Source organism: Gigantopelta aegis, chromosome 3 (assembly GCF_016097555.1).
Source record: "Gigantopelta aegis isolate Gae_Host chromosome 3, Gae_host_genome, whole genome shotgun sequence".
NCBI classification, from domain to species: domain Eukaryota; kingdom Metazoa; phylum Mollusca; class Gastropoda; order Neomphalida; family Peltospiridae; genus Gigantopelta; species Gigantopelta aegis.
In genome coordinates, this window is record NC_054701.1 from 58,999,637 (window position 1) to 59,026,090 (window position 26,454).

The 26,454-nt window shown below is 36.6% G+C and overlaps 1 protein-coding gene across 2 annotated transcripts in view; it reads right to left on the reverse strand.

Moving 5' to 3' along the window:
* Positions 1-25,706, reverse strand: part of LOC121368328 (protein MCM10 homolog) — a 40,905-nt gene extending 15,199 nt beyond the window's left edge. Inside the window, exons 1-16 of one of the 2 annotated variants that reach the window (XM_041493011.1) lie at positions 25,679-25,706; positions 23,279-23,375; positions 20,922-21,083; positions 18,545-18,658; positions 17,423-17,497; positions 15,784-16,065; positions 14,541-14,813; positions 13,681-13,806; positions 12,063-12,183; positions 11,451-11,613; positions 9,356-9,514; positions 7,301-7,428; positions 6,499-6,579; positions 2,126-2,215; positions 1,647-1,820; positions 603-682 (exon numbers count right to left, since the gene is read on the reverse strand). In XM_041493011.1, coding sequence (XP_041348945.1) covers positions 603-682; positions 1,647-1,820; positions 2,126-2,215; positions 6,499-6,579; positions 7,301-7,428; positions 9,356-9,514; positions 11,451-11,613; positions 12,063-12,183; positions 13,681-13,806; positions 14,541-14,813; positions 15,784-16,065; positions 17,423-17,497; positions 18,545-18,658; positions 20,922-21,083; positions 23,279-23,285 — 2,035 coding nt within the window. In that variant the 5' untranslated portion in view covers positions 23,286-23,375; positions 25,679-25,706. Of the gene's footprint in view, positions 1-602; positions 683-1,646; positions 1,821-2,125; positions 2,216-6,498; positions 6,580-7,300; positions 7,429-9,355; positions 9,515-11,450; positions 11,614-12,062; positions 12,184-13,680; positions 13,807-14,540; positions 14,814-15,783; positions 16,066-17,422; positions 17,498-18,544; positions 18,659-20,921; positions 21,084-23,278; positions 23,398-25,678 lie in introns of those variants that run through there. The other variant, XM_041493012.1, reaches the window with a different exon arrangement.
* Positions 25,707-26,454: the final 748 nt, after the last annotated feature.

Sequence of the window (26,454 nt, forward strand, 5' to 3'; positions counted from 1 at the left end):
TATCATAATATATACTGTCTTCACTTCAAATGCTAAATTGATTGACAAAATCGATAAAAAATAATAATATTCTAAGACAATGTTTTTTTCACATATCTTTCATATAGATTTACAAAACTGAAGTGACATCTCGCAATTATTTAACAGAACAATATATTCAAAACACACCAGCAACATACTTTCAACGTAAACAAGACATTTCTGGGAAGTATTGACCAATGACCGGCTGTTTCCGTAATGTTACAATTGAGCAAATCGGACCCTGAAGTCATCTACTGTCAATGCAGTACATGTATTATGTATTTTGAACCGTTTGTTTGAATGGTTGGAATCTTAGCATTGCTGATGCCGAGTCGCAGATTCGATGCAAAAGAAAATAATTAAATAAAACAGAATTTTTACTCCCATTTAGCAAGCGGGCGAGTACTTTCTGCACCCCTGGAGACCATATCATCTTTTATTCATGCAAAAGACAATCGCAGCTTTACTAAGCGCTAGAAGTAGAAGATGACCATGAAATCATAAAACAAGGCTAGATTATCCATTTAACACATAAAATGGATACTTGCAATTGCAGCTTTAACAAAAACAATCTTATATACCGTTTGCAGTCTTCTCTTGTTTAATAAGATGCTTCACTAAATTCATGGATCCTATAGAAGGTGTAGAGATTAAATCAATACTGAAACAAAATATACAAATTAAGAAATACCACATCATAATATGTACAGTGAAACCCTCAAAACATGACCCTCAGTAAACTGGAATTTCCTCCATTTTTAAATATCAGTACAGAACAGAGCCTTTCTAAACTGGATACTCTTTAAAACTGGACTTTGTACTTGATCCTGTGGGTGTCCAGTTTAGAGAGATATCACTGAATTACTTAAATAAATACAAATGCAAAGAAAACACAGTAATAGATAATTTTTGTTTTAAAAAAAAAAGAGAGAAAATAATGAGGTTAAAAGCATACCGATTCAAACAAAAGTTATAGTTTGAAGTATTCGGTAGTAACTTCACTACTGGCCTATTTATTGCTGCAATGCAAATCAACCTAGTACTTATTCACGGTGTAAGTTGGACACTAAAAATTGCAGACCAAACAGATACTTCAACAAGCATATGATCATCATATATAACATCTTCTTGTGCTAAGTAACAATTAGTTTGACCAACTCCACTAGCCATGGAATCAGCGATTTAAATTTTTTACAAGCCACAATTAAACATTCACTAGCCCTACTTTACTTAATATAATTTTACTAAATAATAGTTAAAATCGGATTTGTCACCTAAAGATATAGATATAGCTTAAAAACACTTAACATTTGGGGGTGGGTGTGGAGGGCAGGATATTCATATTTACAAAATAAACTTAACTGCAACATCTGACAAGCCCAACATCGAATATCACTAGCCACTAGATACCCCCCCCCCCCCACACACACACACACATTCCCCGCTTGCTACGCCAGTGCACTTTGAAGCAAAAGTTGTCAAACTGTAGTTTGTTTGGTTCCAGTTTAAAGCTAACATATTTACAATACATTTCTATTGTAGAAGCTGGTCACCCAATAGCCGATGTGTATTTTTGTGCTGGGGTGTCATTAAACATTCATTCAGAAGAAGAAGCTGGCACTAACAATTTATCCTCTTCCTCACTGCCAGGCTTGTTCGGCAACGTGACGGAGTCGCTGGCTTTCAGTTCATGCAGAGACATCGTGGTGACCTTCTTCCCATCTTCAATAGAATGCTGCTTAAACTGCAATTTCTTGATCGTAACCTGGTCCTGGGGTTTCTTTCTCGGATTTACAGAGCTATAAACAGATTACAGCAATTCATGGGATGGTGAGAATGAAAACACCTAAACTACAATATCTTATGAACATGCATTACCACCAAATAATACAAATCCACTGGTCAGACTAAAAGGAGGAGAAAATATTTGAAATCAGATTTACGTAATTCAGGGTTTTTTTAATGAAAAAATAAATTACATTAAAAAAAAAATCTCTGCATATACAGCATTTGATATTAAACACATACATGATAAATGCATGCATTTTGGAAATTCAAAAGTTGATCAAAATAAATATTACCATAATTTTAAATATTTACATACCTTGATAAAAATGTTTGTCCACCATACATGAAATGGCTTCCAGTCTTCTTGAGTTTTTGCTCAAATGACTTTGGTGCGGCTCCGGTAAAACTGAAAATAAAACCCACCAGGTTCTGATACCTTCATTGGAATTGCATTTTCACAAGCAATGTAATATACATGTATGTAAGTTCAGCCATTTTCACACTAAAGTAAAGGTTAACTTTATAATAAAATTATTGATTGTGAGCTATATGCTTTAAATTTATTTTACTGCATCTGTATTTCCAATAATGAGTAAAAAACTTTTATTCCTATCCTCTCTTTGACTAAGTGTTGCAAAGCATCTTACAAAATGCCGATGCTAAACATTCCAAACTTTATTTGAAAGAAATGTTTTATTTAACGACGCACTCAAAACATTTTATTTACTATTTATGGTTATATGGCGTCAGACATATGGTTAAGGACCACACAGATTTTGAGAGGAAGCTCGCTGTCGACCACTACATGGGCTACTCTTTCCGATTAGCAGCAAGGGATCTTTTATTTGCACTTCCCACAGGCAGGATAGCACAAACCATGGCTTTTGTTGAACCAGTTATGAATCACTGGTCGGTGCAAGTGGTTTACACCTACCCATTGAGCCTTGCGGAGCACTCACTCAGGGTTTGGAGTCGGTATCTGGATTAAAAATCCCATGTCTCGACTGGGATCCGAACCCAGTACCAACCAGCCTGTAGACCGATGGCCTAACCACGACGCCACAGAGGCCGGTAAACTTTATCTGAAAATGATGACGCCTTAAATATGACATCATTTTATTACACTGTGGTGGAAAAGATACCCATGTGATATTTATCATCTTTTTCAAAGTGAAAATACATCTTCTGAGAGGTCATGACCTCCGATCACATGAGCAACAGTGTCACACAGTACAACTCTGCATAGATGTTTTTTCGAAAAGTGTGCACATGGTTCTTTCGATTCGTATTTTTAAATTGGAAAAATACTTGCTGCCAATTCTTATAATTAATATTAGCAGCTTAATTTAAAAAAAATATATATTTTAATAATTTAGATAAGCCTTGAATGTTTATAATATTGTTTGTGTAAACTTTATTGATAAGTGTGTGGCGGAGGAATGCCAAGTTTCATTGATAAATAGCTAAATGAAGTAGTCACAATATGACATCATTTTGCTAAATAACGTCCTTTGGTAAGCAATGTTATTTTCCCGGTCTTTAATCTGTGCATTTTCATGTCTTGTTTAATCAAATAAATTACATCACTATTAAAGAGTGTCCTTATCCCTTTCAGTCAAAAAGCAATTTTAATGCACCGAAATAGCCTTTATTGAAAAGGAAAACATACGTAATATCATCTCCTCAAATTTTACTACAGCTTGGCAAAACATTTTCAGTCAAGTTTTAAGTTTGCTTTATTATAAAGTGACGCTTTAAGTTGGATGGTATCATTTATGAGGTTTCCTTTTATTTGAGAAATAAACCTAAATTCTTCTTCTGTAATCATTATGAATCACAGGCAGAAAACGTTTTGAAAAGGGAGGGTTTCAACTTTGACTGCTGTATTAAGATAAACAACCAGTACGTCTACCTCTAAATCCACCACGGGAACTCTGGGTTTTTGATTTGTTGTTGTGGGGTTGTTGTTGTTTTTTTGAAGGGGGGGGTTAAGCTGAATTGTTTCAAAATGACAATAACAAATCTTTCTAATGTACAATCATACACAATGTATAAATAGAGAATAATACATGATAAATGGTATCTAATGAACAAAAATGTATTATTCTATTTCTTACATATCCTCAAAACACAGGTTTTAAGCAAATTTTAACATCTATTATTTACATCCCATGCACTTGTAGCTAACTTAAGCATCACCAGTGCTAGCCCTGGGTGGCTATTTTTGTTCGCCAAAAAATTCGCCAATCTTCAATTTCTTTCGCCAATCTAAATATGTATTCGCCAATTACATTTTGGCATTTCAGTTAAAATATTTTGTTTTTAATCCTGTTCTTTATGATAATATAGTACATGCTAAGATGTACTTATTATTCAGTTTACGTCTTGTATGACACTGTTTTAGGGGATTATATTTTAGCAGATGTTTCAACCTGAAAAGAAAAATTAATTAGATCTGCTCGAATTTTAGTATAAACCATCCGCGTATTAGACCAAACTCTGTGGTTATCGACGGCAGTGTGTAAACCCCCACACCCCAAAAAAATTAAAAAATAAAAAATCCCGATGCATATATGATAAAGCAATGAATAAATGTTTTTATTAACAAAATTAAAAAAAGTGCGAAACGACCCTACATGGGGGCGAACCGACTCAGTTAACAGTACAAATGGATCCGGGTCGAAACGACGCGGACGATCTAGTAACAGGGGCGAAACGACCTGTTACCAGTCACACCAAATACTGTGCTACCCCTCCAGAGTGCTCCAAAGCCACCGGCCTATATGCATATATCTTAATAAATAGATGTATTATTGTATATATAATAGAAAAATCTTTTTTTTTTTTAGAAATGAAATTTATATATATTTTTTTTTTTTTTTTTTTTTTTTTTAAGTGCATAACTCTTGATCATACCCTACCCCATGACCTCGTTTTGTAAAATAATATGAGATTAGCAAATAATTACCACAAATTTTACTGTCCCTTAATTCATTTTGTTGAGTACATTTTAAATATGCAAGTAATACTACTAAAAGTACCTGTGTTGAAACCAAAATCTATTGATTGATATACTTTAAATTGCACATATATGCACTGGCGTATCTGGGTAGCCAGGTGTGTGTGTCCCATGACCGTGACTATGTGGATCTACAAAACAAAGCTGGCTATGACACAGCACAACTCGAAACGAATCCGGCAAGTGATATCTTTAAATCTGAGCTGGATTATTATCACATCTTAAGCCAGTGTCTTTCCGCGACGTTAATTTTCAATGCAGACCCCGGCAACCAGATCTGGAAGTTGTTTAAACCATAGTTATCATATGTCCTCTCTGTGAGGTATTTCGACACGTGGTCTGTGTAACGGGGCCAACTGAATAGCTACGTCTCAGTCTAGGAGTAATACTCCCTGTACTTCCTAATTATCACTGACAAATGATTGTCAGATCAACTAGGCACCACAGTGTATTCAATATTGATCATGCTGTTTTTTCATTGGATGTATGACACTGGTGACCTGGTCATTACCTAGGAGCAGCCAGTTGTATGTCTTAAAATTGTTAACACATGTACATGTACAAGTATGTGTTATCAAAAATAACGAATGATGTTGTATGAAAAGAAAATAATGCCTCCCCCCCCCCCCCCCCAGTACATGGTTACTACAGTACAAAATTGAGCTTTCATTGTTTGTAAGTTTTCATGCAGATACCTAGGCTAGCTCAACAAGGACTATTGTAAACATTGTTTGCTATCTTAAGTCTTAGAATTATTAACCTTACTTTATTTATTTTATGCTCCAAAAATATGAAAGAAAGAAATGTTTTATTTAACGACGCACTCAACACATTTTATTTACGGTTATATGGCATCAGGCATATGGTTAAGGACCACACAGATTTTGAGAGGAAACCCGCTGTCGCCACTACATGGGCTACTCTTCCGATTAGCAGCAAGGGATCTTTTATTTGTGCTTTCCACAGGCAGGATAGCACAAACCATGGCCTTTGTTGAACCAGTTATGGATCACTGGTCGGTGCAAGTGGTTTACACCTACCCATTGAGCCTTGCGGAGCACTCACTCAGGGTTTGGAGTCGGTATCTGGATTAAAAATCCCAGGCCTGCCACGACGCCACCAGGCCGGTCCCCAAAACTATGATACAAGGCTATAAAATGTCTACAAACCCCCCAAAACATTTAGACATTCAGTGTAAACATCGGTTATCTCAGAATATATTTTTTATATTTAAACTGTATTTGTAGGTGGATCTTGTAAATAAACAGTTTGTTTTGTTTAACAACACCACTAGAGCATACTGATTGATCAATCATCGGCTATTGGATGTCAAACATTTGGTAACTCTTACAGTCTTAGAGAGGAAACCCACTACATATTTCCATTAGTAGCAAGGAATCTTTTATATGCACTTTCTCACAGACAGTAAAGCACATACGACTCTTTGACCAGTTGTAGTGCACTGGTTGGAATGAGAAAAAACAATCAGTTTAATGGATCCATCAAGGTGGTTCGATCCTGTGACACTAGCACCTCAAGCGCACACTCAACCGAGCTAAATCAGGCCCTTCTTGTAAATAAAACACAAACAGCATATAGTAAAATAGTGAAGATGTGTGTGTTAGACATTTCAGTGAATAGCAAGACGAAAACGATGAAAACAAACTAACCTGCCTTGAAGTTCAGATCGCTTTGCTGACGCCTTACGATAAGCAGATTGTACGTGATATGAACAGAAGTCTCCAAACTTTCTGCAACAAAGATTGTAGAATATTACTAGCTATTACTCCTCAAAATTTATTATCATGTGTTTTTCAAAATAATATTATATAGTGTAACAAAGGCAAATAAAATCTTGAAACAATTTAATAAAAAATCATAAGTTTATGTTTACACTTAGCAGTTGTATGTTTACATGTTTGGCATACATTTCACAGATAAAATTATTACAGAAGATGGAAAGGGAAGGAAGGAAGGAAATGTTTTATTTCACGATGCACTCAACACATTTTATTTATGGTTATATGGCATCAGACATATGGTTAAGGACCACACAGATATTGAGAGAGGAAACCTGCTGTCGCCTCTTTATGGGCTACTCTTTTCGATTAGCAGCAAGGGATCTTTTAGATGCACCATTCCATAGAGAGGATAGCACATACCACGGCCTTTAATGTACCAGGTGTGATGCACTGGCTGGAGCAAGAAATATAGTGTAACAAAGGCAAAATAATCTGGAAACAATTCAATAAAAAAAACTATGTTTACACTTAGCAGTTGTATGTTGAGATTAAGAAAAACACGAAAATTATTGATGCATATTTTGAACTAGATTATTTGTACAGTTTGCAATTATAAGAATTGCTTTTGTGTGTAGATTTACGTTTACGTTCAATAACCAGGCAAACAGTGTTTTGAGAAATTGGTCCCTGAAAGTACTAAAAATACTGTACACTTGCTACAGACACTTACTTTGAGATAAAGTTGGAACACGGATTCCCCTTCCTGGTTTTCCCACCACACCAACCCAGATCTTTGGACTGTCCTAGCAGCAACAGCTGGTGAGGGTTGTTGATTGTGAAGGCCACATCTGATACTGCCTGTACACAAGAACATCAAACAAAGCTTATGACATGTTAGGAAAGTTAAAGTTTGTTTTGTCTAAAGATACCACTGGAGCACACTGATTAATTAATCATCGGCTATTGGAAGGAAGGAAGGAAATGGTTTATTTAACGATGCACTCAACACATTTTATTTACCATACATAGCACGTACCAGTCGTGGTGCACTGGCTGGAACAAGAAATAGCCCAATGGGCCCACTGACGGGGATCGATCCCAAACCGACCGTGCATCAAGCGAGCACTTTACCACTGGGCTACTTCTCGCCCCTTGGCTATTGGATATCAAACATTTGGTAATTCTGATATGTAGTCATTAGAGGAAACCCACTATATTTTTCCTAATGCAGCCAGGGATCTTTTATACGCATTATCCCACAGACAGGATAGCACATATCACAAACTTTGATATACCAGTCATGGTGCACTGGTTGGAACAAGAAATAGTCCAATGAGTCCACTGATGGGGATCGATCCCAGACCAGACATGTTATAGGTTTCCTCTATTTCTTTTAATAGTAAATAGTTTACAAATATGTCAATCTTACAAATTATATCTGTGCAAACTCATGAAAGCTACCATTGTTTTATCATTTCTGTAAATAGGAAAAAGAGAACTTTTAAATAAGGATGGGTGCTATCTGTACTGACTTTCATCAAAAACCTAGGATTGATACACTCTTCATTTGTTCCTAACTGGACTTAATTACGAGCACACACAAAAGGATGCTGTGCTGGGTGACACTAATCCAGTGCAGTTTGAAAAACAAGAAACAATTCCACTATCAAGTGCAGAATTCATTTCCTAGTGATCTGATAATAAATACCACCACCAAAATTATTATGCTCACAATGTAAATGTTATTAACTAGTAACGTGATAATATTTCAAATGATCAGATAGGCGTTATAGGGTCACAAGACAATATGATAACGATACCATTTTCCTTACACCTACAGGCCCATAAAAGGATCAAGACATTTTCAGGACACTGTATTCGTCACAGTCATATTCTTTAAAATGTTTCTGAAGTGTCTATATTCATTTAAATGAGACCCTCACTTTTTATTTCTTAAATGCACTTTCAATTTAGAGATATCTTGTTGCTGTTTGTACTTGTACATGTAGGTGCTAATATTGTGCTATTGCATTTCGTCATTTATTTATAGTTATCTCACTGAATTTATGGTTTTAATATCAAGTGCAATTTTCTTTTAAAGATATTCTCATATGAACTTTTTTGTCACTGTTTTGTCATTCTTTTGAACAATGGATTCTTGCTTGTGAGTTTATGTTTCATCATTTTGTTTGAATAAAGCCATGCAATCACACTGCCAATTAACAATTACCAGTGGTACATTCCCACCCATGCACCTAATTTGGTGCATATCATTTGCATTTAGAAGTGACTTATTATTGCATTTGTGAATTTCTGACTGTTGCACATTTTCTAAATGATTTATCAGGATAACTTGTCAACACAATCAAAATTAACTTTTGTTGCATGTTTTCAATTTGTTTTTTGTACTTATATAAATATAACAAATTCAAGGCTTTTTAGAAACCAAATTACAAGGCTAAACATTGTTTTTAAATCCCAGTCAGAAGGCTGTGCGAGCTTTGTATAACCCACGAAAAAAACACGAAGTTTGACTCTAAAAAACAGAACCAAAGAAAAGATGTCCGAACCCTACAGCGAAGAGAAAAAGAAGAAAGTTATAGTCACATGATCGAAACTACAGTAGAAGAATTTTAGGCCATCCCATTGGCTGTTGGGATGTTCGGACCAGACCACTTGTAGGGGGGGGGGGGGGGGGGGGGGGGGGGGGGGGGGGAGAGAGAGAGAGAGAGAGAGAGAGAAAGGTGCACTTGTTGAGGACAGGTAATGTATTTCCACTGCATACCTTGTCAGCACTATCCATAATACTGGGATTCAAGAGACCAACAACAGAGCCCAAGTTGGTCTTCCAGTGGTCTTTGTAGACCTGTCCAAACAGGAAAAAACTCACTACATGGTCACAGTCTTCCAAATCAGACATCTTCCAAATCGTGTACACCTTGCCCTGTAAGAATTCCAACAAAGTATGTTTTCATGTTTTTTAAATGGCAACTGAAATCTGGTTAAAGTAATAAGCTAGAGTATAATTTTAAAACTAAAGTATTTAAAGTATTAAATCCAAATAAGGGACATATTAGCGATATAGAACTTTAGCAAGGTCGGCACTATCAAAATACTAAACAAAGAATAAGCTTAAGTTGTAGAATCAGATGAAATATTTTTGACGACATCTTGAATTTTGTAGACAATTGCAGTAATGTGCATGCTAACTAACTATTGTTGTTTGCTATCCTTTTGGTTTAATCAATAACATGTAACCATTGTTGTGAGTTCAGTTAATCACAGACAAAACAATCACACAAACATTTTTGGAACAGTCCATTGTATATGTACGTCTCTTTAAATTTAACGTCATGAAACAATATCATCTTTACCGTGTCAAATTTGCAAACATTTTATGCTTGCTAACATTTCCTGATTTATAGTAATTAGGTAAAATCAAAACAAGTTTTACCATTTATTTTGTTTGTATATATTGTAGTGTAACACTGATAAGTTTTAAATATACTTTCAGGGGCCTAGCTTGGGATTTACAGGTGGTACGCAGACATTTTCGGCGATGGAATAAAACATAGAGCGCACACGTATTTACATCATATATTTTAATAATTAAAAAAAAAAATATGGTAATCTCAGGTGGTACGCAGCTGAGTACCTGCGTATATGGAAGCTAGGCCTCTGATTTTGACTTTAAATCTCTGAGCAATAATTTCAAATTATAGGAGTTCACGGATACTCCCAAAGGAGACCAAATGCTTGGCTCAAACACATTATGGTGCCACAACAGTGTTTTAAAACTAAAGTATTTTATAACAGATCATCATATGCATGTATTTTCCCATTCACACAATATTCTTTGCTTTATGGTGCAGGAAGAGAATTTGTTTTAAATGATTTTGTCAGAATCATAAAAATAATGTAACCTAGATATTATGGGATTCGGTCTCATAATCTTATGCTTCTGTCCCAAAACCGGGGATTCGCCGAAGCACAAAATCCTGTTAAATTCCTTGCTTGTGTTGGCTACAATCATCAACATACATTATCTAACACTGTATTGTTGACCATTAGGAACTGCTTATGGCAGAACACTTCAAATAATCTTATAGGATGGCAAGACAAGATTGCAGCCGTAAAGATCCAAACAAAAATATTTATACATAAAAAGACACACCCAAAACAAGCTTCTTTTTCTAACTAAATGACACTGGAGTGTTTGCAACACAAATCAATTTGACCATTACAATAACCTTATATTATCTCAGTAAAATACCATTTCAAGTTAACAAGTTTTTTAAGTTTCCTCAGCAAATGCTTGATAATGATTTATGCTCAAAAGACAGATGTCGACAGTGTTGTACTAAATGACATTGGAGTGCTCCAAGGTTTATAATAGGTTTTTTTTAGCAAATGTTTGATAACGATTTAAGCTCAAAAGACAGATGTGGACAGTGTTGTACTAAATGACATTGGAGTGCTCCAAGGTTTTTAACAGGTTTTTTTTTTTAGCAAATGCTTGATAATGATTTATGCTCAAAAGACAGATGTCAACAGTTTTGTACTAAATGACATCGGAGTGCTCCAAGGTTTATAACAGGTTTTTTTAAGCAAATGTTTGATAACAATTTAAGCTTGAAAGACAGATGTCAGGGCTAGCTCTGGCACTCGCCAAATTCGCCAATTGCGAATTTCGAAAGAAGTCGGCGAATTTTATTTTAATTTGGCAAAATAATTTCAGGTAATAATTGACATTTTAAAGAAAATAACTGTTGATTTCTGCAATTTTTGAAGTTTAATAGACAATTTGGCGAATTGATTTGCTCACCCAGAGCTAGACCTGTATGCGGATTGTTTTGTACTTCTGCTCAAGTAGAACTTACATTTGATGATGTTTTGGGGTCTGTCTTGTGAACAATAACACCAATGGTAACCCAGTTGCCCTGCACATCAGGGGTTTTAATTTTCAGGTGGAGCCGAGATATCCGAATCAGTTTTCTGTCTTGCATTTTCCTCGCTAACTCGGTGGAAGACACCAGAGGTTTACTACAAAAATAGGAAACGTCATGGATATGTAAGTTAGGTAGCTCTAAGAGAATTATCTCAGGTCACAAAATATTTTTTTCAATTCCTTAATATAACAAAATTATTAGCATACTTATTTTAAAATGTTAAAGTACAAATAATTGTTGTTTTTTAAACAACAAATGTATACGTTAAAAATAGTGAAATCAATTGATGTTAATTACCAAAATACTCTTGAAGAAACACAACAAATAAAGCTCTAATACCAGGGTGGAAATTGGTGAACTGTGAAAAAGAAGAAATATAGAAGGGTCCCCGAAATTCTTGAAATCCTAGGTTAAAATCTGTGCCATCTGACACATTTTGGAGGAAAGGACAATTAAAATGCAAGGAAACGCAATGTTCCATGAGAGGAAAACAGCTGATCTGAGGTGAAGTCCCACCCCTGTAATACAGTTTACATTTCTTACACAATTCGTATTCCTGTAAAAGCATCAGTGATAAATTTCTCATCTGGATCACTTATATTCTTCTTGGCATTACTCATAGAAGATGAGACCTGCTGACTTGAGGCTTTCGGCTTGGACTTCCCTATAACAAACAAAAACAAAATCTAAATAATATACAGTCCCTTTCATGACACATCACTGTACAGTCTGAGGAAAGGAAGGAAATGTTTTATTTAACAACGCACGCACATTTTATTTACGGTTATATGGCGTCAGACATGTGATTAGGGACCACACAGATATTGAGAGAGGAAACCCGCTGTCGCCACTTCATGGGCTACTCTTTTCTATTAGCAGCAAGGGATCTTTTATATGCACCATCTCATAGACAGGATAGCACATACCACGGCCTTTGATGTACCAGTCGTGGTACACTGGCTGGAGAGAAAAACTGTACAGTCTGAGAGACACATCTTTAATCAGAAGTGAAATGTACCTTGGACAATAAAATGTGTCAAACTTTGCAGGGTCTTGAAAGTCTGGTGTTGTTGTGAGCTTGAAATCAAAGTAGTTTCTTTTGTTTAACAAAACCACTAGAGCACATTGATAAATTAATCCTCAGATAATGGATGTCAAACATTTGGTAATTGCAACAGTCTTCTGTGAAAACCCGCTACTCTATATTCCATTAAAAGCGAGGGATATTTATAATTATGACCTTTCCCACGGACAGGACAGCACATGCCATGGTTTTGATATACCAGTTGTGGAGTACTGGTTTGGTTGGGGGGAAAGCCAGTTAGAGAATGGGTCTACCAAAGCATCTCAGGCAAGCACTCTACTAAACTATAAGTAGATCCCATCCAAAACTCAAGTTCTCAGGTGCAGAATTGCAGAGGGGAAAAAATCATCCACGATTAATCATTTATATTTGATAACATTGCAATTCTTAGTGTATATAAATATCTGATTAATAATTTATACAGATATATGGGATTCTTTTCTTTAAATTATTTTACCAAAATATGAAACACACCTCATTCACAAAAATCATACTCCTTACTGGTAACATCACAATTTAAGTGGAAAATGCTATACACAGCATTACTACAGGTAGCACTAAACCAAATAATTTCCAGCTGGGTCAAAGTTCGAGGTGCACCGAACTTTTGACCTCACAAGTCCTGTGATTGGTTATAAATGTGAGTGTGTTGGTTGTAAAAAAGAAGTTTTATCTGGGCTAAAAATGTATGCTATTTTATTTCATCTAGTACCACTGTGTCAAGTAGCCTTGTGCTTGAAACATGTATGGGGTACCTGTAAAAAAAAAAAAAAGTACTCAAATTTTGTGCGAAACTAGAGGTGTTGTAGAAACATCTGGTTATACTGAAAATGAGCTATGAAGGGTACACTTTGAAGTAGGGGTTGTTGTATTGATATTTATGGGTCATAGTTTGCTTGATACACTGCATGTAGTGTTTTTAAACACAAACGTTAACATGGCCACCTATCGGATTTTATTTCTTATAGTCATACCTATAGGGCTAATAACCACTGGGCTATATTAAAGGAAAACATCAATGAATGGTGTTAATGTCACAGATGCTACAGACTAGATATAACAATCAAAGATACATACATGTTGGTCTTTCAGCTTGGATGGCTGTGTGTTCGGAAGAAATGTGTGATGTTCTTGGTCGTGATCCAGACTTTATTAACTTTTTTATTTCCCTTCCTTCACCAGTCAGGGTTGCCTTTTCCTCACCTGAAATATTCATTGGTGGAACATATTCAGCTGATTAATTTAATTGAAAACCATTTATTTCTAGATACACTTATTTGCAATAGACATAAAACAAGAAAGTATTTTATGAACCGAGTATGAAAATGCTTGAGAAAATCTGAAACAAAAGTGTCATATTTGTTTCTAAATTGACTAAATCATTTTTCATTTTAATTTATTTCCATGCTTATATCCAATTAAGATTCAAATATCAGGGATGCGAGAGGGGCTGAAACAAAAAACCTTATTGTGGCCGTGGTCCAGGGGCCGCTCAAGGGCCCCTGAAGAAAACTTGTAGCGCTCACATCCCTAAAATATTCTGTCCTGGGCACACACCTCAGCTATCTGGACTGTCTGTCCAGGACAGTGGGTTAGTTGTAAGTGAGAGAGAAGAGGGTGTAGTGGTCTTACACCTACCCATTGACTCGTCAAAACTCACTCTGGGTGGGAGCCGGTAACGGGTTGCAAACCCTGTACCTACCAGTCGTATGTCCCGATGGCTTAACCACGACACCACCTAGGTCGGTGACCTAAAGTCAATCACCATCAGGTTATAAATTCATATAGCATTTTATTAGTTTAATTCAAACTGGTTCAGCAGAATTTAATGTTTAAAAGTGAAATATACCAAGTACAGATCACATCTATTTATTGGCTCAAATGATAAGCTAGGCTAACTGGCTCTAGGTGTAAAAACTACTGTTATATTAACAAACCATCAAAGTCATCCCAGTCACTGTCACTGTCACCAAACAGATCCTTTTCAAGTTGTTTGCCTGTAGGTGCATCGTCATTATCGTTGTGGCCTGCTTCCAAGCAACCTGCTCTGTCGTTTGGGTGTACTGTGGGGGCTACCCGTGTAACCTTGGCCTTCACAACATCAGCTGATTCAAGGCTGAACAAAGTAGGGGATATTTTCAAATCTGACTTTGTAGTTGGTGTCTTCGTTTGTGCAGTTTTCAAACGCTGGTTGTCTACAGGTATTTTTTCTGCAAAATAGGGTGGTTGCAGCAAACATAATGTATTTGTATGCAAAACAATTCATTATACAATTATGCATATGATTAAATATATAAACAAACCACATAATTAGATTAAATAAACAGTACTACACATGTATACTGGCACATAATTTACAAAATGCCAACATAGCATTTTAATAATAAAGAAGGAAAGAAAGAAAGAAGTGTTTTATTTAACGACGCACTCAACACAGTTTATTTACGGTTATATGGCGTCAGACATATGGTTAAGGACCACACAGATTGTTTTAGAGGAAACCCGCTGTCGCCACTTAGGCTACTCTTTTACGACAGGCAGCAAGGGATCTTTTATTTGCGCTTCCCACAGGCAGGATAGCACAAACCATGGCCTTTGTTGAACCAGTTATGGATCACTGGTCGGTGCAAGTGGTTTACACCTACCCATTGAGCCTTGCGGAGCACTCACTCAGGGTTTGGAGTCGGTATCTGGATTAAAAATCCCATGCCTCGACTGGGATCCGAACCCAGTACCTACCAGCCTGTAGACCGATGGCCTGCCACGATGCCACCGAGGCCGGTCAAAAAATAAAGAAGGAAACCCACTACATTTTTTCCATTAGTAGCACAGACACGATGGCACATACCAGTCGTGGTGCACTGGCTGGAACGAGAAATAGCCCAATGGGCCCCATCAACAGGGATCGATCCCAGACTGACCACACATCAAGAGAGCGCTTTACCACTGTGCTATGTCCCATTCCATATACCAGAATATTTGTTAAAACGAGTTCCAAAAATTCAGCAGCAACAATCCATACAGAGTTAGATTCCCTTTAATTAATTGTGGGCTCTAAATCAGAAATGGCTATCCTAAATTGGAAAGCAAATTATGTAGCTTTTCACCACTTCTACTACCCTGATAAACAAAACAAGAAAACAAAAGCGAAATACTGGTTAATATAATATAAGAACGAACCATCGACTTCCTCCCAGGGATCGAACAACTCTGGTGCTAACTGTTCAGAGTTGAGCACGTCATCACTCTTACTCCGACTTGATGTTGGCTTGGAATGTGAAGGTGACGAAAATTTGTTCTTTAAAGATGAACATTGGTTTGATCTTTCAGCCGAGGAAGGTAGTACACGAGTTGTGGGTTTCAGCTTGGTAAGATCACTTGACCCAGTATTCGTCATTGTTCTAGAACACTGGGAACTTGTAGTAGAACTGGGTTGCATTGACCTCTGGCTGTTTGTTCTTTCTGCCAAAAAAATTGATTGGATTTGATTCAAACACATCCACGAAACTGCTGCTAATAGACACTATCATAAAAAACATTTACATTTGACCAATCTTTTATGCGTTGTGATATAAATACAGGAAAAGCCTAAACCCCACCCAACTCCAATTATTGAAATCTTATTTAAAAAACGTTTGTTTTGTTTAACCACACCACTAGAGCACATTGATTTATCAATCATCAGCACCTGGATGTCAAACATATGGTCATAGATACAGTGAGAGGAAACCAGCTACATTTTTTCTATTAGTAGCAAGAGATCTTTTATATCCACCATCCCACAGACAGGATAGCACATACCATGGCTCTTGATATACCAGTCGTGGTGCACTGGCTGGAAAGACAAATAGACTAATGGGACCACCGACAGGGATCGATCCTAGACCAACCGCGCATCATGAAATCTTATGGTAGTACTAAACCAAATATCTTCCTGCTGGGTCAAAGTTCGAGGTGCACCCAACTTTTTCTAGAGAAGTAAACACCACAAGTCCTGTGATTGGTGATAAATTTGAGTGTGTTGGTTGTTAAAAAAAAATAGTTTCATCTGGGCAAAAAATGTAAGCAATTTTATTTCATCTAGTACCAACCGGCCTCGGTGGCGTCGTGGTAGGCCATCGGTCTACAAGCTGATAGGTACTAGGTTCGGATCCCAGTCGAGACATGGGATTTTTAATCCAGATACCGACTCCAAACCCTGAGTGAGTGCTCCGCAAGGCTCAATGGGTAGGTGTAAACCACTTTCACCGACCATTGATCCATAACTGGTTCAACAAAGGCCATGGTTTGTGCTATCCTGCCTGTGGGAAGCGCAAATAAAAGATCCCTTGCTGCTAACCGGAAAGAGTAGCCCATGTAGTGGCGACAGCGGGTTTCCTCTCAAAATCTGTGTGGTCCTTAATCATATGTCTGACGCCATATAACCGTAAATAAAATGTGTTGAGTGCGTCGTTAAATAAAAGATTTCTTTCTTTCTTTCATCTAGTACCACTGTGTCAAGTAACCTTGTGCTTGAAACATGTATGGGGTACTTATTAAAAAAAAGTACTCAACTTTTGTGCAGAACTAAGCTAGTCATAGACACTACCCATTATCTCAGAAATGAGCAGCTTCAACCCCAATTTTTTCTGATTCCCTTTGAGGGTGAAGGGTAGTAGTATTTATATCCGTGATGTTTATGTCAATTGATATGCTGCAGGTAGGAGTTTTAGCCACATATGTTACTATTGTCATCTATGGGATTTGATTTGGTAGTGTACACCCTTATGAGTGCTGCAAGTACATGAGAGTAATAAGTGTGAGCTAACTGTCTGCTTACCAAAACTGTCACTGTTCTGCTGAGTGAGCAGTTTCTTCAAGTCCTCCATTCTCTTCTGCATCGCCAGCAGCTCCGCTACAATTCAACACTGTACAGTTATCAGTGACAATACATGTAATTAACAAAAACACAAACATTACCACGCGTACCATCCATAACCTACAGTTGAATCCCATTGGCTCGAACCCTGTTGGTGTTCGAGGAAAGTGTTCCACCCATCGGGTAGTTTCGAGCTAACCTTTCGGTCAGAAACGTGTAAGTGTAATTCGAGATTTTGTTTTTGGTTCAAGCATTACGGTGTATTTGACCCTTCCAAGTTCGACCCAATGAGATTCTACTGTATTTGGTATAGGGATGCAGTATTACCGGTATTCCAAAATAATAGTTTTTTCAGTCATGTATGTATCTGGAACATTTTGTAATGTATCAGTACACTTGGAGACTTTCCGTGGACGTTAACTTTATGGAAATCCCCAAGTAGTAAATTATGTAATGAAACTAAATATATCATTGTGAGAAATTATTTAAAAAGCAAAATAGTGAAATGTCAAATGTTAATGATTGTGTGTGTTCCATTAACAAATCTGAAAAAATAACGGAAATTTCCAAAGGATCTAGAATCTCGTCATCAAAATGTTGCCACTAACAAAAACATGGCAGATAAATTAAAGATAATGAGTTTGTTGTTGTTTACAACACACGTGCAAAATCAGACATTTGAGGGGTTTTCGGCTTGAAGAAGAAAATAATGTGATGGTTATGTTATAGAGAATGCTGCACTTTGCCATTCATGTAATATTATTATAAAATGTATGGGTTGTGGGACATCAAATACAACCAAACATTTCTCATTTGCATGACCTGGGCCACTTACATGTATAACAAACCTGATGCCACGCATGAGGCGAGCGCTGTACCACTGAGCTATGTGTCACCCCTCTGACTCGATTAGAGTTTCTAGTCTAGACTAAAAGTTTTATAAACACCAAGTCATATCTCAGCATTGTCACTTTGGTGTGTTTTACGTCTTATCTCAGACCAGTCATTTAACCATTCTATAATTGCAGTCTTATTTATTTCAGATGATTACATTTGGTTTTGAAATATTAAAACACAAATTACCTTGGATGTCTTCTTTAGAAGGCCCTTCCATAACTGGTGGGGAGAGCATTGGAGTTTGTATCCTGTCTTCTGAATGGTCAATAGATGTGGACGTTGCAGACAGACTTTTTTCAACTACAGCAAAAAAGTACATGAGATCAGTAGTTTGGAATATGTTTGTAATAACCTTTCTTCACACTTTAAGAAATATTAATTGTTTATTAAACTACCATCCTTGATGGTTCTGTGGTAACATAACCTACATGTCGTCACCATGATCAATTAGGTATCTTAATCAGGCCTTTCCCCAGGATTTTTTTAAGGCGCTTACATATTTAGCATCATTATAACACAAAAATCAAGCCAAAAGAAGTGGGGTAGTGAGTTGAAAACAGTCAAGTGTTTGCCTTCAATCCATCAAATCATGTTGGGGTTGTTGTTGTGGGGGGCTTTTTTCTAAAAACCCCATCAATTCCCCACCCCCAACAACTTCATAATTTGCGTCATGTTGTTGTTGTTGATTTCAGCGTCGTGTTAAATGCTTGTTGTGATTTCTGCTTGTAAAATACCTAAGCTAAGAATGCTGACTTCACAGTATATTCCATTTATAAAAAAAAAACTACCAAAAAAAAACCCAAAACGTTAATAAAATAAAATTTTACTTTTTAAAAAAAAATCCAGCTAACTTATTAAATGTTTTTCTACACATTTACATCAGGATTTACTCCTGTGTAATCGTATTGTTCATGTCCGCAACGATATCTCTTGACACGTGGGTGTCAGCTGACTCTGAAGCGTGACGTATATTACGCCGAGAGCTTTCCTCAGTTCAGCCAACGAAACGTTCTTCCTAACGTTCGCGAACTACTTGATTGGTGTCCGTCGTGTCCATTTGGTTTAACGTGAAGCGCACAAAACAGTGTAGCAAACGTTTTGTTTCCGCTCAGTCTGGCTGAACTCAGCCCTTGGGATAGCCGACATGTCGTTCGGCCCTGAACTGGCATGTGTATTCAAATTGACATGCATTGTCGGTTTGTTTTTATTACTTTGGTTCAAAGACTTTACAAAATTAAAATAGCAAGTTACATATCTTCCAGACATTGAATCGCCGTCACATTGCTGTCATACATGTCGAATGCATGCCGTTAAAATTAATAACCTTTATTATTAAAATAAGCAAACATCATAAGGCACACGCTGTATTCTGGATAACACCGTTTCTCGTTACCGGTCGCGAGATCGCTATTATGCTAATTGAATATTTGGTATTATTATGTTTGAGGTGTCGAATAGATTATGTAACCGTTTGTTCACATCAGAAGATAGAAAATGGCTCAGCCAAAATTTTAGCCTGTTGCAAATTTGATTAGCCATTTTTTTGGTCGATTCGTGACCGTTCATTTTAGCAAATAACAACGTAGTTACGGTTTCGATATGGTAAATATATACCAGGATTAATGGTGACATGTTTTACTCAAGAATTTCACCTTCAAAGATGTTTATTCAATTAATAGGTATTTTCTTTGATTTGTCTTGATGCGTAATTCCCAATCATACAGACATTATTACAACAAGCAGTTATCTGGCGGATTAGTAGTAGCCGATCACCTGTACCACGTGACCAACACAAGCCCGCCGACAATTAAAACGGTGCGATCAATGGACCTCAAAGTGAACATCTAAAGAATTGCAGAGATACCAAATGGAAGTGTGATAATGTGTGGTGAATGACGTTACGGATCACAGCTCGATTGTTTTGTATACATGTTACAAATTAAGCCGACACGGTCCTGCAGTTAAGGCGCTTACCAGACATGAAGGCGCTTACTTGGCTGGCTAAGGGAGCACGGGCCGTGTCGGCTTATCGCTCTAGGGAAACCCCTGCTTAATGCCAAACTTTCTATATTAATTTTTTGGAAAGAAACAATTAATATTATGCCCAACATGCTTGACATGTATTTATCATAATAACCTACATGTATATGTTACATGCATTTACATTTATACATGTAAGCTATATGAATTTACCTGTACGAGTTTGTAAAACGGTTATGGCGCCATACACAAATTTTTTGCAGATTTTGACAAAATTATTGACTCTTAGTCTTATCATTACTGTATGATTTTCTTAATCCTAAACCTAAACCTAACCCATTTTCTTACTGGGGGAGGTCCCCATACCCTCTGTTGACAGGTTGCATTCAGCATACACATTGTAAATATTCAATTCCATAGTGCCATACCCAAACATTTCTTTCTGGCAGAAACCCTGGTTACATGTATTGGCAAAATGTATTTATGTGTATATGTGCTACATTTACTTACTTATAGATATCATACATGTATTTACCTGTACGAGTTACATGTATTTACCTGTACATATGCTACATGTATTTACCTGTACATGTGGGCTGGTTATTTTGTGAAGATTCCTTCTGCCCAGCGCCACCCAACTCTTCTGGAGCTCCATCGAGCCGCGTACTATCTTGTGTATCTGAAGGAGCTTCATCAAGGGAACTATCATCAAGGAATGCTGTCAGTTCCTCAAGGCTGCAGTCATCTACAGGGACAACATCGCATTACTCTTTAGTGTTGGGAATCGGTTGGATTTTCATCATCGACTATCAGTTATAATCGGTGTGCACTACAGGGCAATCTAATTAAAATTAGCTCCACTATTACATGTGGATCTAAAGACAGTCAGTTGGAGCTCATGTCCACCAATCAAAACCTTACTTGCAGAATCCTGCCAGTGATTTAAAACTAACAACACTGCGTAGTCCCCAATGTCCAGGTAACATTTCGTCTGTAAATAATAATTTAAATATTGATCAATCACACTTCGCCTTTTATAACGTTATTTGGGAGCATACAAATTCTAAAAATATTGGGCGAGTCTATTTTAGTGGCCGCAGTACAGCGAACCATACCAATACGTACGGGGTGGGTTATCAGTCTTCAATTTTACATTAAAAATTATTTATTTATTTATAAAATTAAAAAAAAAAAAATCAGTCTTCAGTTTTACATTACAAATTATTTATTTTATAAAATAAAACATGTTTTAAGGCATTCATAATTCACACGAAACATGTCGTATACCCTCAGGATAATTCGGAATGTTTTCAAATTATTTTTAAATCACTGGCAGGATTCTGCAAGTAAGGTTTTGATTGGTGGACATGAGCTCCAACTGGCTGTCTTTAGATCCACATGTAATAGTGGAGCTAATTTTAATTAGATTGACCCCGTACGTATTGGTATGGTTCGCTGTACTGCGGCCACTAAAATAGACTCGCCCGATATTTTTAGAATTTGTATGCACCCAAATAACGTTATAAAAGGCGAAGTGTGATTGGTCAATATTTAAATTATTATTTACAGACGAAATGTTACCTGGACATTGGGGACTACGCAGTGTTGTTAGTTTTAAATCACTGGCAGGATTCTGCAAGTAAGGTTTTGATTGGTGGACATGAGCTCCAACTGGCTGTCTTTAGATCCGCATGTAATAGTGGAGCTAATTTTAATTAGATTGCACTACAGGGCTTCTACAATTTTTATAAAATCCACTAGCCATGGGATCAGTGATTTAAAACATTTACTAGCCATCATTAAATATTCACTAGCCCTACTTTACTTTAAGTTAATACAATTTTACTAAACAAAACACTAACATTGGGGGGTTGGGGGGGGGGGGCAGGCTATTCATATTTACAAAATAGACGTAACTGCAACTTCTTTTTTTAGTAGCCGTCGGACATGACAATAGTAGTTATTTACTATCCCAACATTGACTATCACTAGCTATGGGAGTGGGGCTAACATAATCTAGAAGCCCTGTACTAACTAATCAACTTTCGAATTAAACAAGCTTAAAGGGTGACCACAAATTTTATAAAGAAAGCCCTCATCAATTTTACAAAAAAATGCATACATCTTTCCAAAATGAAAGTGTTTAATGTAATCATGATGTTAATTCCATCTACGTTTTTAGTGAGTGAAAACACTGTGTTTATGTATTGACCATGCATTTCTGTACATGTTAATGTTGAGTACTTGAGCTAAGAATAAATATACATTCAGGGTTTTATCAGCTGTTTCTAGACTTTTTTTATTCCCAATTTTGGAATAAAAAACTCCCAATCTGAATGTAATTAATTCCCATTGTTTATTATATAAAGATATATTTTGAAAATGATACATAACACTTAATAAACACCTCTTTCCTTCCCTATACATAACACTTGATAAACACCTCTTTCCTTCCCTATAATGTTTCATAATGCAAAATAGATATATTAATTTGAATAAATACAAGTACATAATTGTATAGAATTAACTTAGCTTAAAATTCCCAAAGTCAAAGCCATGGGCATCAAGTCAAATTTGAGAAATTTGGTTCAACATAACCCGAGTTAATAATAATCATATGAAGCACACATGTAATAACAAGCGTAATGACGTAATTTTGGGAAACGACGTAATAACTGTCCTAGCTCAACTGTGCATGTGAAGTATGCTGTTGTCTCCTCCTAGTTGTAGTCGAAACATTTTGAGACGACCCTTGTTATTCATTAAACAATATAATAACATGGATAATAAAAAAATTATTACACTCACGCGAGTCATAATGCTTTTATAAATAGTGTGTCAAGATTCATGCATTACCCTCACTTTCGCAATACAAAAATCCTGACACTCATTACGTAAAATCAGTATGACACACAAGCTCATATAATAATGTCTATTTACCAGACATGTCTCACGTGTGATGACAATATTATGCAAAGAACTTTGTTTTCTTTCTTCTTTAGGCTTTTGTTTTCCACTCAACAGTACCATTCATCACCTGAAAGAATAAAATGTCCAGTTACTAATTGTCATTCACAAACCAGTATACATGTGCCTAATTATTTGCTGCTTATCAGTTAACCAATCTGAAATTATTACAACTAAGGTTGACATTCATTATTTCAACATACATGAACATGTATGTGGTAAAACTACACTGATAGGAAGGAAGGAAATGTTTTATTTAACGATGCACTCAACACATTTTATTTACAGGCATGTGGCATAGGACATATGGTTAAGGATTAGCTATTAAGGATCACAGATATTAAGAGGAAACTCGCTGTTGCCATTTCATGAGCTACTCTTTTCGATATGCACCATTCCACAAACAAGATCGCACATACCACAGCTTTTGTTATACCAGTCGTGGTGCACTAGCTGGAACGAGAAATAGCCCTATGGGCCCACCGACAGGGATCGATCCTAGACCGACCGTGCATTAAGCGAGCGCTTTACCACTTTACGTCCCGCCCCACACTGATAGGAGCAAACTGACTGGGTCATGGTCAAGTCTTGGTGAAACTTATTCTTATTTTGTCTACTATCTAGATGGAGATCCGCTGTGTATGTACATGTAGGTAGAATAAAAACAATTGAGAAAACATGTTAAAGTCTTAGTGTAGGGCGCACATAAGTTGATACTTTTCTTAAGTCTTCAAATAATTTCGTAAGTACGAAAAAATAGTTTTTAGAAAATAAAATGAAATTTAACCTAGTACAAATATTAGAACGATCAGAAACATGTTTAATATAGAGCCACTAATATTTTATGCAGAAAATATATTTGATATGTAATTACAGTCGTCAAAACGTCTCTGTTAGTAAATAACATTTTAAACATTGCAGCAAAGTCAGGAATGTCCCTTTAATAATGATGCAAGTACTTCAATCGAGATTTAGTGAGTAGGGTATGTTATGCATTTTTGGTTGTGTGTCCATTTGTTGCACTATTTTGGTTGAAACATGGTGCCACAAGTTTTGAATACCAGCAATATATATAGGGTAATGTAACAATTTTCGGACATAGAAAGAACCACACTTTCTTTCTACGTCCATTCGGACTGGTCAAAGTCTGGAGCAGATGACATTCTTTAACTTCATGCTAATGACACCTAGAAACACATTTAAAACCGACTATTTTGACATTTGGGGGTGGAATGTAGGCTAGTGGTAAAGCATTTGACTGATGCGAGATCGGTCTATGATTGATCCCCTTTAATGGGCCCACTGAAATGGCGTAGCCAGCGTGAGGCAGATGAGGCATTTGCCTCGTATGGAATTTCCCCAGATTTATTTATTTTTTCCCGTGAATGATATTATTATTTTTTTTTTATTTTTTTTTTTAACCACTTATATTTATTGTCCCAGATATTTATATATTGATAATGTCAGGGTTGGGGCCCTGAAATCATTATCTTACAATAGATACATATATATAAAGTGCATTCAATAAAATTACTAGTTAATTGAAACAGTCAAATTTGGAGCACAAAATTAATGACAGACTAAATATATAATAAAAAAGAAATTAAACAGATAGACAGAGAGAAAAGAAAAATCCATATTTCCAAATATAGAAAACAAACGTTATTGGCTTTTAGGTTACAAAAACCCCACCACCAACAGTATGTGTCTTATATTGGAGTTATTTTTAACTATTAAGGCTAAGTTTAATTTTCTAGACATCTGTGACACTGATATTTATTTCACAGGTCTGGCTTTGCATCAGTGTTTTTTCCTCTCTCAGTCTCTGGCTAGCCCCAGCATTGGGCTATTTCTCGTTCCAGCCAGTGCAGTACGACTGGTATATCAAAGGTTGTGGTATGTGCTATCCTGTCTGGGGGATAAAAGATCCCTTGCTTCTGACTGAAAAATGTAGCGAGTAAACTAAGACTATAGGCCTATGTCAAAATTAGAAAATGTTTGACATCCAATGTGTTATAGTAGTGTCGTTAAACAAGACAAACTTTAACTTTGTTTACTGAAAACATTTGGTCACCATCAAATGAGGAAACCTGCAGTCGTCACATTTAATCCAAGTACTCTGCCGTTCGAGAGCTAGATCGTAGACGGACATGACAGCTCTCTACCGTCAGAGATCTAGTCATCTACCATCACTGACAGGTCGTGATATATTCAACACTGCAAATGATTATCTTTACAAATGTCAATTACTTTCTGAAAATGATAACAATCGAATTGACGTCGACTTTAAAAAAAGAAAAGAAAAAAAAGGTAGATAAAACAAGAAACCAGTCAACCGTCATTAATGATCACAGATTTTTTGGAGGTTCTTACAGCATTCTCGAAAGTGGCGCCAGTTGTTAATTTACAGACCAGTTTTATATGTAATGATCCGCGTATCAAATGATTAGGCCCAGGTTCGGTCAATCCAACAAATTGAGCCCATTATCTTTCTGTCCCATACAATAATAGTACCCGGTACCTTCCTTCGCCAAATTAGTTTTTGTCACAATTTTCAGTTTGGCTTCGCTTGTTTTAAAAATAACAAAACATGTTCTATGTTTTGTGTGCAATTAGTAAATACATTAATTGATAAAAATAACCCTAATGAAACATCGTATTCAGGCCCGTAGCCAATTGGGGGGGGGGGGGGGGGGGTCGACCCCCCCCCCTTACTGGTGACATTTTTTCCGTCAATATGCCCTCGGACCCTACTAAGCAACTCGGGAGCTTCGCGCCTTCGTGTGAGGCACTTCGTGCCTCACTATAAGCCTAAACGATCTCTCCCCATCTCAAAATCCTGGCTACGGGCCTGGTATTGTGCCAGAATAAGCATAATCTGTAATTATAAATATGCAGTCACTAAACGCTGGATCAGTAGGGATATTATTGGACATAAATGGGAAAGTGAACCTAGGAAAGTTGAATTAATTAATCCTTTTTGTCAGACAGCTTTCTTTTGAGGAAATTATTGATCGAGATAATTAAGAAACTCACTTGATATCTTCAGTTCTGTCTTGTGGGCCTATTTTCAACGCTCGTAGGGGAATCAACGTACGGTAGGGCCTAATCTATACATTATTCCACAGTTATTGAATGATAACTTTTTA